Genomic DNA, 13,974 nt, shown 5'->3' with positions numbered 1-13,974 from the left:
AGAAAGATTTTGCTTTCCTAAAAAAGCTATGGGTGTTGAAGCATCACCTCTCTTCTGCCTTCTTCCTACCTTGAATGTTTGTGATGCTTGGCGCTATGGCAGCCATCTGGTGATAATGAGAATGTATTAGTATACCAGAAAACTATAGCTCTCCCCATGTAAGACTGTAAGGAGGAAGGAATCTATGAAGAGATTCTGCAGTTCACAAAAAGAGGACCACAAATTTCTGAAGATTTAGAGAAGCTGCCTTCCTCTGAAGTAAAATAGAAAGCTTTTAGAGGATATCTGATTAGTCTTGTCAGTAAGATTCAAAGAATATTGTCTGTCTTTGACTAAAGCAAACCATCATGAAAAGGACATAATCTTAGATCATGAAATATTAAATAAGGATGAAAAGGATTGTGTTAAATCAAAAACCCCAGTAGAAGCACCGAATAGGCAATAGGGCATGGCAAAATAATGAATTAGTGGCTTAACTTAAGGAAACAAAAAACAAGGACACAGGAAAAAAATGAGAGACTAGATAAGAAAATATGGAGAGCAGATCTAGAAATATGATTTAGAGCTAATAGGAGTCTCTGAAAGAGAAGAAGATAATTTAGAGCAGAAGTAATCACCAGGGAACTATTAGAAAAAAGCCTTCCTGTTCTAAAACAAAACCTCCATCTGAAAACTGAATCAGTAACCTCCCTAATGAGGCCCTACTTAGGTTTCTCTCTCTACACTCGCCTCTGCTCCTCTTGCATCCTAAGCCTCAGACACAAGATTTCCACGTTCCTCAGTGTTTAAATCTTCAACCCCTAGGAACACAGTGATATAGAGGTGCACTTCAATCTCATACACAGACATAAAAATGCAGGATGAAGTTTAGTTTGGAATCGGACTTCCAGGTTTAAACTAAGAACAAGCGCTTGATTTGTTGAAGTGGGAGTGGAAATCAAATTATTGGGGCAGGTGAACCAGAGCCGGGCAGATGGACCGTGTTGGCCTTTCTCTTTCCTTCTCTATCTCAGTCCTTCTCACTGTCTTGAGCTTCCTTTCTCATATTCTATCTTTTCTACTTTCTCTCTCATGCTTTTTCCTCCTCTTGAACTGAGCATGATCTGAAACTAGAAAATACATTTTATAGTCTATTGTATTTTAGGTTTAGGATGTAAATTGTTTCTCAAAGTATAAAAGTAATGAGGTTTTTCGGGATTTTTGTGTGCCCTGAATTGATCTTCCCCTCTGACTTGGTGGGGTCTTCCCTGATAGCTCAGTTGGTAAAGAATCTGCTTGCAATGCAGGAGACCCCGGTTTGATTCCTGGGTTGGGAAGATCCACTGGAGAAGGGATAGGCTACCCACTCCAGTCTTCTTGGGCTTCCCTTGTGGCTCAGCTGCTAAAGAATCCGCCTACAATGAGGGAGACTTGGGTTCGATCCCTGGGTTGGGAAGATCCCCCGGAGAAGGGAAAGGCTACCCATTCCAGTATTCTGGCCTAGAGAATTCCATAAACTGTATAGTCCATGGGGTCGCAAAGAGTCGGACACGACTGAGTGACTTTCACTTCACTTCACTTCACTTCTGACTTGGTGGCCTTTGGTTGAAGATTCTACCTGTGAGACCTGAGACTGGATATTCCCAGGACCATAGGACGGCTGAGCAAATTTGGAGAAGTGTTCAAGGAGAGCCACGTGGGAGGCGGAGGGAGGGAATAGGAAAGCTTCCTCCTTGCTCCTGAGCCTTGAGCCTAGACTGTGATGGGAGATATACCAGATGCAGACTGTGAACCAGGCAAATCAAAATGATTGGCCAGAGGGAACCTGGAAGAAATACCCCATAAAGGTAACTCAAACTGCCATGAGGGTGCAACTCAGGGACTCTCCCTCTGAGTCTGCCTATGTCTCTGTCCACATGTACTGTACTCTTTTTCCCTTAATAAATACTTCACTACTTTCTGTCTGTGGAAATTCTTTTTTACAAAGCCGAAGGGCCAGGGCCCTTGTCACTGACCACTGATCTAATGGCCAGGATCTGGTGCTTCACTGCTGCAGTCCAGCCTCAATCTCTGGCTGGGAGCCCAAGCTCTGCTCCAAGCCATTGCAGGCTGAGGCCACCTGAGATCAGGATTTTTGAGGGCAGAGCCACAGGCTCCTCAAGGGCAGATAGGTGGTGCTAGAAAGCTGGATGACCTGACTGAAGAGGCAAGTGGACCAAGTAGCGCTCTCCACAGGCCCTCAGGAAATGCCTGAGTATTTATGCCAAACGCTGAGGTCATCACCAGTGGTGAGCCAGCCTCTGCTTTTGTGACTTAAACGTGACCCATCCTTCTAACCACCCCTGTCCCCTCCCTCCACCTTTTGAGAGGCAGGCAGGTCCTGAGATAGGACATCATTTTATCTTCTAGACCCACAGAGTGTTTCATCTACTCCTCCAGGAAGTTACTCACAACTTTCTACTCTGCCTCACAGTCTTCTGTAAATGTCTCAGCACCCTTAGCAGACAGATGAGCTTTTTAAAGGAGAGCTTCCTTTGTTTGTTCACATATCTGTCCATCCATGTATTAACTGTTGGGAACATGCAGTTAAACATGGCCTCAGTCTAGGTCTAGTTGGGAGCAGATGTGAAGTGATTAATAACACATGAGTTAAGTGTTTAAGGATGTTACTCGATGCCAAGGAAGGGGTGCCCCAGGCTGTCTTGAGAACTCGGTGACACTGTCTCAGAAAATGATGTGCTTGGGCCTCTCTTGGAGGAGGAGAGGAGTTCACAGAGCAGACTGGGGAAGGTAGTGGGTGGCACTTCCAAGGAGGAAACCTTGTGACAGAGGCAGTGAGGTGTAAGAGAGAAGAGCTGTTTGGAATACCACAAGTCTTTGCTCTTTTCAAAGCACAAATTCAAACAAGGGTAAAGTGGCAGGAAATGAGAGAGGCACATGGGGTGAATGTCCAAAGGCACCCAGTTGAAGACCTGAGGCTTAATCCCACTATTTTGGTTTCCTATTGCTGTTATAACAAACTCCTACAAACTGAGGGCCTTAAGGCACACAGATTTAATATCTGATAGTTCTGGTGGTCAGAGATCTGACATGGGTCTTATCTGGCTGGAATCAAAGTGCCAGTGGGTCTGCACTGCTTCTAGAGGCTTTGGAGGAGAATCTGTTTCCAGGCCTTTTCCTGAGTTCTTCAACTCGCAGCTCTTCCCTTCATCTTCAGAGCCACAGCACAGCAAATTTAGGTATCTCTTTCTGTTGTCACATCTCCCCTCCTGCCTCCCTCTTGTAAGGACTTTTGTGATTACATTGGGCCCACCTGGATGATCCGGAATCTCATCTCACAATTTTAAACTCAATAACACTTGCAAAATTCCTTTTTCCATGTAAGATAACATATTCACAACTGCCTGGGATTGGAAAGGAAACATCTTTGAGGAGCCATTTTCTTCCTACCATACCCACAGAGCCCAGATGCTGAGAAAACAAGACTGCCTGTCCTGAAGGAAGGGCCATGGAGAGGTCCTGAAATTGTGACCTAAGGGTTATTTATAGCCATACTTCAGAAATCCTCAGGTCTTAAGGACTAGGACCTTCACAAATGGGGGATTAAGGGGGATGAGATTGGAGGGGCAGGGGCCTTTAGTCAGGGGCACCCTGACTTCACCCAGCCAGCTTAGGCTGTTCAGTTCAGTTCAGTTCAGTTGCTGAGTCATGTCCAGCTCTTTGCGACCCCATGAACCGCAGCATGCCAGGCCTCCCTGTCCATCACCCACTCCCAGAGTTCACCCAAACTCATGTCCATCGAGTCAGTGATGCCATCCAAGCATCTCATCCTGTGTCGTCCTCTTCTCTTCCTGCCCTCAATCTTTCCCAGCATCAGGGTCTTTTCAAATGAGTCAGCTCTTCGCATCAGGTGACCAAAGTATTAGAGTTTCAGCTTCAACAACAGTCCTTCCAATGAACACCCAGGACTGATCTCCTTTAGGATAGACATATCAAAAGTCTTGGAAGTATCCTTACACAAATGTTGAGCAGCTCCTTCAGCAGCTCTGCAGGGAAGGCTTGGGCTGGAGGTACTGGGGGTGGGGGGGGGAGAGAAAGGAAAAGCTAGGGAGATGAGGGGCCCTGAGGGACCACAGAGATACTGTGCCACTGCCAGGGCCAGTGCTAGGAGAGCAGCGCTGGAGGTCAATGACACCCACCCACAGCCATAGAGTGACCCTGCAGTGCTGGGCTCCAGTAACTCCTGAGCTGAGTGGTGAGATGACAGTGCCCTAGGAAGGGGGCATTCAAGAAGGGCATCTGACAGGGCAGGTTCCTGGCCTGACCCAGCACAGGTCACATAGACTTCTGATACCATGAAGGACTCATGCTGAGTTAACAGGGGACCCAAGAGGACTTACGGAGAACATTGTATTGAAATTGATGGTGGGATTTAGAATCCTATCCGAGACTTATGAAACTTACCTACCTTCCAAAGTCAGAGCTCAGTAAATGTCTGATGAGCGAGAAAAGACATCCCAGGATCCCTGGGAGCCACCCTGCAGACCCCTCAGCATCATTTCTAGAGCTAACGTGCCAAAGTGTCCAGAGCCCATTACTGGGGCTCTTCATTATGAGAATTCCTGGGGGAAAAGGAGATGCCTCCAGCACTGTGGCCTCCCCTGGCATCATGTCACTGGCATTCACCAGGAGTGTCTCCGAGGCTCAGAAGCATAGCCCTCTTAGCGAATGTCCTCTTCAACCCCATGCCTGTTAAACTAAACCAACCTGTGCATCCATAGACCAGTTCTGAAAACCAGTATTTTCTGGAAAACATTCCCCAAGACCCTCACAGTTGACCATCAGTCTTCATCAGCTGCATTGAGAATGTGCAACGTAGCACAGCAACCTGGTTACAGCCATGACTCTGCTACTAAGTGTAGCCATGTGGACCTAAACAAGTCAAACTCCTTCTGAGTCTTTCTTGATTAGTCAAGGAAAAAACAGACCTAATGTTGTCATTTTTATTGATTTTTACTGACATTTGTGTTTTTCTCTTTGTGTGAGCTTTGATTACTGATTTGGGTTAGAAGTCCTCTAGAGGGAACTAGTGGAGAAGGAAATGGCAACCCACTACAGTATTCTTGCCTGGAGAATCCCAGGGACAGAGGAGCCTGGTGGGCTACTGTCTGTGGGGTTGCACAGAGTCGGACACAACTGAAGCGACTTAGCAGCAGCAGCAGCAGAGGGAACTGGGCTTTCAGTGGCAGTAAGCACAGTCACTCAACAAATAAGAATAATGAAGAACAGCTACATATAACTAAAACCAGTTTCATTTGAAACCTATGGTGTTTAGCTTGCTTAATCCTGTTATAGCTCCTGAACTTTGGCTTAAGAATGTGGCCCCAGAAGTATGCCTCAGCCCTGGTTTTCTCTGACAGTCCAGCAGTGGGTCAGTTGATGGGTCCAGCAGAGATTGTTCTGTTTCACCAACCTGTCATCATCTTCCTTTGGCATTTTTTAAACACTATAACCTTAACATTCTCTAAACCTTCTGTTATTGCTGTTGTGAACTTTCCAGAATAAAGTACACTCTGAGGAGAGAATAATTTGTCCATTTGTGTATCTGTGACACTGTCATTCCTTGGTGTTTTTGAGAAACAGTAAGAGAATGTGTTTCTGGGTGTGTAATTAAATAAATAACATGTGTTCTTTTCTCTAACAGCTGAAGCAATGGAAGGCATTTGAAGAGGAAAACCAAACAATCAGACGCATGGCCAAATATTTCAGCACTCCCAGCAAAAGCTTGCACACCCAGTATGGTGAGGAGCAGAATTGCCACATTAGAGGAGAGAAAAACTCCATGGAGAGACTCCTCACAGAAGTAAGCCAGACCCCTGCCTACTGGCTTCTCTAGAAAGAACTCCAGTCATGCATTGGTGGGCCCCAGTTGCCTCATTGTTAACATTCCTTCTCTTTCCATTTCTCTACTTCCTGGCCATCCTGGTCTCCCTTCAGGTCAATTCAGCTCCTCAGTCGTGTCTGAGTCTTTGCGACCCCATGGACTGCAGCATGCCAGGCCTCCCTGTCCATCACCAAATCCCAGAGCTTATTCAAACTCATGTCCATCGAGTCGGTGATGCCATCCAACCATCTCATCCTCTGTTGTCCCCTTCTCCTCCCACCTTCATTCTTTCCCAGCATCAGGGTCTTTTCAGATGAGTCAGTTCTTCGCATCAGGTGGCCAAATTATTGGAGTTTCAGCTTCAGCATCAGTCCTTCCAATGAATATTCAGGACTGATTTCCTTTAGGATGGACTCATTGGATTTCCTTGCAGTCCAAGGGACTCTCAAGAGTCTTCTCCAACACCACAGTTCAAAAGCATCAATTCTTCAGTGCTCAGCTTTCTTTATAGTCCAACTCTCACATCCATATATGACCACTGGAAAAAACATAGCTTTGACTAGACAGACCTTTGTTGGCAAAGTAATGTCTCTGCTTTTTAATATGCTGTCTAGGTTGGTCATAGCTTTTCTTCCAAGGAGCAAGTGTCTTTTAATTTCATGGCTGCAATCACCATCTGCAGTGATTTTGGAGCCCCCAAAAATAAAGTCTCTCACTGTTTCCACTGTTTCCCCATCTATTTGCCAAGAAGCGATGGGACCAGATGCCATGATCTTAATTTTCTGAATGTTGACTTTTCAGCCAACTTTTTTACTCTTTTCTTTCATTTTCATCAAGAGGCTCTTTAGTTCTTCTTCACTTTCTGCATAAGGGTGGTGTCATCTGCATATCTGAGGTTATTGATATTTCTCCCAGCAATCTTGATTCCAGCTTGTGCTTCATCCAGCCTGGCATTTAGTACGATGTACTCTGCATATAAGTTAAATAAGCAGGGTGACAGTCTACAGCCTTGATGTATTCCTTTCCCGATTTGGAACCAGTCTGAAGTTCCATGTCCAGTTCTAACTGTTGCTTCTTGACCAGCATACGGATTTCTCAGGAGGCATATCAGGTGGTCTAGTATTCCCATCTCTTGAAGAATTTTCCACAGTTTGTTATGATCTACACTGTCAAAGGCTTTGACATAGTCAATAAAGCAGAAGTAGATGTTTTTCTGGAATTCTCTTCCTTTTTGTATGATCCAACGGATATTGGCAATTTGATCTCTGGTTCCTCTGCCTTCTCTAAATCCAGCTTGAACTTTCTGGAAGTTCACAGTTCACATTCTGTTGAAGCCTGGCTTGGAGCATTTTCAGCATTAATTTGCTAGCGTGTGAGATGAGTGCAATTGTATGGTAGTTTGAACATTCTTTGGCATTGCCTTTCTTAGGGATTGGAATGAAAACTGACCTTTTCCAGTCCTGTGGTCACTGCTGAGTCTTCCAAATTTGCTGGCATATTGAGTGCAACACTTCAACAGCATCATCTTTTAGGATTTGAAATAGCTCAACTGGAATTCCATCACCTCTACTAGCTTTGTTCGTACTGATGCTTCTTAAGGCCCACTTGACATCACATTCCAGGATATCTGGCTCAAGGAGAGTGATCACACCATTGTGGTTATTTGGGTCATGAAGATCTTTTTTGTATAGTTCTTTTTTGTGTTCTTGCCACCTCTTCTTAAACTCTTCTGCTTCTGTTAGGTCCATATGATTTCTGTCCTTTATTGTGCCCATCTTTGCATGAAATATTCCCTTGGTATCTCTCATTTTCTAGAAGAGATCTTTAGTTTTTCCCATTCTATTGGTCTTCTCTATTTCTTTGCATTAATCACTGAGGAAGTCTTTCTTATCTCTCCTTGCTATCCTTTGGAACTCTGTATTCAAATGGGTATATCTTTCCTTTTCTCCTTTGCCTTTCGCTTCTCTTCTTTTCTCAGCTATTTAAAAGGCCCCATCAGACAACCATTTTGCCTTTTTGCATTTCTTTTTCTTGGGAATGGTCTTTATCCCTGCCTCCTGTACAATGTCACAAGCCTCTGTCCATAGTTCTTCAGGCACTCTATAAGATCTAATCCCTTGAATCTATTTGTCACTTCCGCTGTATAATCATAAGAAATTTGATTTAGGTCATACCTGAATGGTCTAGTGGTTTTCCCTACTTTCTTCAATTTCAGTCTGAATTTGGCAATAAGGAGTTCATGATCTGAGCCACAGTCAGCTCCTGGTCTTGTTTTTCCTGACTGTATAGAGCTTCTCCATCTTTGCCTGCAAAGAATATAATCAATCTGATTTCGATATTGACCATCTGGTGATGTCCATGTGTAGAGTCTTCTCTTGTGTTGTTGGAAGAGGGTGTTTGCTATGACCAGTGCATTCTCTTGGCAAAACTCTGTTAGCCTTTGACTTGCTTCGTTTTGTACTCAGCTTCTTCTGCATTACCGGTTGGGGCATAGACTTGGATTACTGTGATATTGAATGGTTTGCCTTGGAAACAGAGATCATTCTGTTATTTTTGAGATTGCATCCAAGTACTGTATTTCAGACTCTTTTGTTGACTTTGAAGGCTACTCCATTTCTTCTAAGGGATTCCTGCCCACAGTAGTAGATATAATGGTCATCTGAGTTAAATTCACCCATTCCAGTCCATCTTAGTTCGCCGATCCTAAAATGTCGATCTCTTGTTTGACCACTTCCAATTTACCTAGATTCATGGACCTGACATTCTAGGTTCCTATGCAATATTGTTCTTTATAGCATTGGATTTTACTTCTATCACCAGTCACATCCACAACTGGGTGTTGTTTTTGCTTTGGCTCCGTCTGTTCATTCTTTCTGGAATTATTTCTCCACTGTTTTCCAGTAGCATATTGGGCACCTACTGACGTGGGGAGTTTATCTTTCAGTGTCCTATCTTTTTGCCTTTTCATACTGTTCAATGGGTTCTCAAGGCAAGAATACTGAAGTGGTTTGCCATTCCCTTTTCCAGTGGACCACGTTTTGTCAGAACTCTCCACCATGACCCATCCATCTTGAATGGCCCTACAAGGCATGGCTCATAGTTTCATTGAGTTAGACAAGGCTGTGGTCCATGTGGTCAGTTTGATTAGTTTTCTGTGATCGTGGTTTTCATTCTGTCTGCCCTCTGATGGATTAGGATAAGAGGCTTATGGAAGCTTCCTGATGGGAGAGACTAACTGAGGGGGAAACTGGGTCTTGTTCTGATGGGCAGGGCCATGCTCTCTAAATCTTTAATCCAATTTTCTGTTGATGGTGGGGCTGTGTTCCCTCCCTGTTGTTTGACCTGAGGCCAAACTATAGTGGAGGTAATGAAGAGAATGGTGACTTCCTTCAAAAGGTCCTGTGCAAACACTGCTGCCCTCAGTGCTCCCAACCCTGCAACAGGCCACCACCAACCCATGCCTCTGCTGGAGACTTCTGGACACTCACGGGCAAGTCTGGTTAGTCTCTTGTGGGGTCACTGCTCCTTTCTCCTGGGTCCTGGTGTGCACAAGGTTTCCCTTCAGTTCAGTTCAGTCGCTCAGTCATGTCTCTTTGCGACCCCATGGACTGCAGCACACCAGGCCTCCCTGTCCATCACAGACTCCTGGAATTTACTGAAACTCATATCCATAGAGTCGGTGATGCCATCCAACCATCTTATCTTCGGTCGTCCCCTTCTCCTCATGCCCTCAATCTTTCCCAGCATCAGGGTCTTTTAAAATGAGACAGCTCTTCACATCAGATGGCCAAAGTATTGGAGTTTCAGCTTCAAAATCAGTCCTTCCATTGAACATTCAGGACTGATTTCCTTTAGGATGGACTCGTTGGATCTCCTTGCAGTCCAAGGGACTCTCAAGAGTCTTCTCCAACACCACAGTTCAAAAGCATCAATTCTTTGGCACTCAGCTTTCTTTATAGTCCAACTCTCACATCCATACATGACCACTGGAAAAACCATAGCCTTGACTAGACGGACCTTTGTTGCCAAAGTAATGTCTCTGCTTTTTAATAAGGTTCCCTTAGCAGCAAGCAAACCTCAGTGTTTCCCCAGCCACTGCTCCTGTTGCTGACCCTCACACACTTCATTCATTCATTGGACAGATGTGTGCCAGGCATTGTGCTAAGTGCTGAGGAACAAAACAGTCTCTGCCTTCATGAAGCTCATGGTGTAGTGGAGGAAATAGAGACTGATCAAGTAGCCATACAAGTATAAATGGTGATAAGAATTATGAAGGCAAGAAACAGAGTGGGAAGAAAGAGTAGTGAGTGGTGAGGACAGGAGAATCTAATTTAGAGTGGTCAGAAAAGACTCACTGAGCTGAGAGCTGAAGTTAACTATAGATTGACCAAGCAAAGAGTGCAGGGAAAAGCATTCCAAGTGTGGGGAACAGCATTGTAAAGTCCCTGAGTAGTAGTGGGTGCTACCGTCTTCTGTAGGATACATTCTTTCTTTACATAGCATGGTGCCCTTGTTTCCAAGATCCTCTGGGTTCCTTTACTATCTTTTCCAGGTACCAACTAGAAATTGTTGTCATCCCACCAACCCAGAAAATTAAAAAGTATCTAAATATGGGGAAGAGAATGAATAGAGCCTTTGAATATCATAGTAGCACTAAGCAGGGAACAGGGCAGCCCCTAGTCCTTCTTTCTTTTGATCTTGAGCCAAAGTTGGCACCTCTCCCAGAACTGGGCAGAGTGGTGTGGGCTTGAAGAAAGCACATGGGAAAACTTGAGGAGGCATGGGGCCCAGAGGAATTAGTAGTTTTTTTCACACTAACTAAATTATATTCTATATAATTTTTTTAGTACAGAACATACCTGGGTAATGCTATTTGGGAAACTACACTTTTTTGTATTTGACTGACACTTGGGTATCAATAGTCCCTGTGCAAAAGGATGGTGTGATGGGGACCTACAAAATGCAACCTGTGAAAGAATTCAGCTCCCCAGGTCCCCTCAGTCTTTCACACCATTCCCTCTGTTCTGGACCATTTTTATCCATCAGAGTATACTTCATGTCTTTACTATTTATGAAGCAGTCAGGACCTTTTTTCAAAGCCAGATTTCTTCCCACCTGGCAAGGCAGTAGCATTGCCATTGATACTCTGAAGTCTTCAAAGAAGCTTTTTTTTCCTTCTCCCCCAGCTAAACAGAAGGCCAGAAACTTGGCGAGAACACCCAGCATGGTTTTCATTCACAATCAGCTCATGTTGGAACAGCCAAGTGGCCTGACTCTTTAGCCTTATGGTAATTTGTGATGTGCTTTTTGTACTCCTGCCATGCTACCCTGTTTCCCACGCAGTGACTGAATCTGCTGTGTCCAGAAAGATGCCTCGAGTCTGCAGAGGAAGAGCCATAATAGGGAGCAGATGCTTAGGCAGTAAAATGCTGGCCTCCTGCCCCCGACTCCCCACACCTGGAACATATTTCCAGAACAGGCCTGAGAACCAGAGCCCATCCCAGGGCCCTGTGGCAGGCCAGGAGAGGCTCCAGCATCTGCATCCCCACCTCCAGCTCTGCCCGGGACATAAACACAGGAGTCTGTCTTGCCTCCCTGAGTCCAGCTTCTTGGCTGCACTTCCCTCCTCTGCAGCCCCTCTGCCACCCTGGTGTCCTCCTACTTTCCCATGGTCTGGGTGGTTCATTTTCTCATTCTTCCCCCTTTTCCCTGTGGCTGGGGTCCCCAGAGGCTGTTTGGGGCAGCATCCACCCTCAGTTCCTAGGCTGTGTGGAAGCCAGCAGGTAAAACCCTCCCAGAGCTGGAGGGACTTCCCTGTACATTCTGTAGCAGAGGAAATTCACCTATTACTTTTCTTCCTTGAAGCACAGAAACAAGATATTCCATTTCTCCTTGTGGCCTGCAGCCTATGAAACATCCCCACAGATGTTTTGCTTCCCTGGGTGTGCCTAAAGTAATTGTTAATAAGCTCATTTCAATGCAGCCGCCATGGTCTGTCAGATTTTGGTCTCACAATGGCAAACCACGCCTCTGATTAGTATGCAGTCACGGTGAAAACAAAGTTCCACTTCCTTTTCTGTAAGAAGGGAGATTTACTGATTAGGCTGACTGTTTCTAAATCTGTCACCAGCCAGCTTCAGATGTTTGGTTTGCTGGAGAAGAGTATTCCTCCCGATCAAATGTTTATACTGTTTTCTTATAATGTGACAGGCTTCCCAGGTGGCACAAGTGGTAAAGAATCTGCCTGTCAGTGCAGGAGATATCCACAGACATGGGTTCGATCCCTGAGGTGGGAAGATCCCCTGGAGAAGGAAATGACAACCCACTCCAGTATTTCTTGCCTGGAAAATCTTATGGATAGAGGAGCCTGGTGGGCTATAGTCCATGGGGTCACAAAGAGTCGGACACAACTGAGCATGCGCATGCCACACCATACACTGAGAAATTTGTAAATAAGGCACGAGAAGGCAGCACAGTTTGCTTGCTGGGGCGGTTGTCATCAGCTGATGGCTCCCTCCCAACTCTGTGAGACAGCAGAGGCCTCCTGAAGCCAGCCTGAGAATGTGGAAGGTGGGCTTCACAAGTAAAGGCTGGCGAAAAGAAAGAGAGTTGGGGTACCTCCAGTGCAGCCAGCACAGCCACCCACTCTGAGAGATACTTGGCACCACCCAGTTATCAAAGAGCCTGAGTGAATGCCTTCCTATGACTCACCCACTCTGCTCCTGGCAAGTCCTTGAATCACCTATGTTTCCCTGACAACACCCAGCCCTCACTGCTCTGCGCCTGAGAAGGGTGAACAGGCAGGCAGGCGCTCTGCTGGAAGTCCTTCCACTTACTCACCAGTTGCTCACTGGTCCCAGGACTCTCTCCCGAGGATAAGAGAAGCAGACTAAATCAGGATGAAACTGGGAGTACCATAGTCAGAAAAATCATCTCCTGCTTATGTCACCTCCAGGCTTATAAGTCCAAGCAATCTTGGAGTTGCTGCCAGAAGACTACTGTCAGACTAGTTTACTTAATTTACTGTTCCCTCAAAGAGTCACTTCTGGGCAACTCTTCCATATCTTTCTTAATTAATTTTTATTGGAGTACAGTTGCTATATAATGTTGTGTTAGTTTCTTCCATACAGCAAAGTGAATCTGCTATACGTATACATATATTCCTACTTTTTTAGATTTCATTTCCATTTAGGTCACTACAGAGCACTGAGTAGCATTCCCTGTGCTACACAGTAGTTAACTCTTCCATATCTACTCTAGAAGATACCACAGGTTTGTCCATAGGTGACTTGTGTCAGGAATCCTAAAGAAGGGAAACACCCTTTTATTTCTAGGGCATAATAAATGAATAGGCTTCTCAGGTGGCTCAGTGAGTAAAGAATCTGCTTGCAGTGCAGGAGTCGCAGGAAACGCAGGTTCGATCCCTGGGTTGGGAAGATCCCCTGGAGAAGGGCATTCCAATATTCTTGCATTGAGAATCCCATGGACAAAGGAGCCTGGTGGGCTACAGTCCATGGGGTCGCAAAGAGTCAGACTTGACTGAGCAACTGAGCATGCTTGCAATAGGGTAAAAGTCACTCAGTCATGTCCAACTCTTTGCAACCCCACGGACTATATGGTCCATGGAATTCACCAGGCCAGAATACTGGAGTGGGTAACCATTCCCTTCTCCAGAGGATCTTCCCAACCCAGGGACTGTACCCAGATTTCCCACATTGCAGGCAGATTCTTTACCAGCTGAGCCACCAGGGATACCCATGCTTGCAATAAATGGACATTTAATACTCACCCTGAACTTCTAAAGGGGATGGTAACAGTTCAGTCAGTTCAGTTGCTCAGTCATGTCCGACTCGTTGCAACCCCATGAACCGCAGCACACCAGGCCTCCCTGTCCATCACCAACTCCCGGAGTCCACCCAAACCTATGTCCATTGAGTCGGTGATGCCATCCAACCATCTCATCCTCTGCCGTCCCCTTCTCCTCCTGCCCTCAATCTTTCCCAGCATCAGGGTCTTTTCAGATGAGTCAGTTCTTCGCATCAGATGGCCAAAGTATTGGAGTTTCAGCTTCGAAATCAGTCCTTCCAATGAACACCCGGGACTCATCTCCT

The 13,974-nt window shown here is 45.5% G+C and overlaps 1 protein-coding gene across 3 annotated transcripts in view; it reads left to right on the top strand.

The window, feature by feature from the left end:
- The window catches only part of GPR156 (G protein-coupled receptor 156), a 108,696-nt gene that overhangs the window by 89,377 nt on the left and 5,345 nt on the right, over positions 1-13,974 (top strand). For all 3 annotated transcript variants that reach the window (XM_024991005.2, XM_015471544.3, NM_001205643.3), the window contains one exon: positions 5,684-5,842. In XM_024991005.2, the coding sequence (XP_024846773.1) occupies positions 5,684-5,842 (159 nt within the window). The remainder of the gene's footprint in view (positions 1-5,683; positions 5,843-13,974) is intronic.

This window comes from Bos taurus, chromosome 1 (assembly GCF_002263795.3).
Source record: "Bos taurus isolate L1 Dominette 01449 registration number 42190680 breed Hereford chromosome 1, ARS-UCD2.0, whole genome shotgun sequence".
NCBI lineage: Eukaryota > Metazoa > Chordata > Mammalia > Artiodactyla > Bovidae > Bos > Bos taurus.
This window is presented reverse-complemented; position numbering and strand designations above follow the sequence as displayed.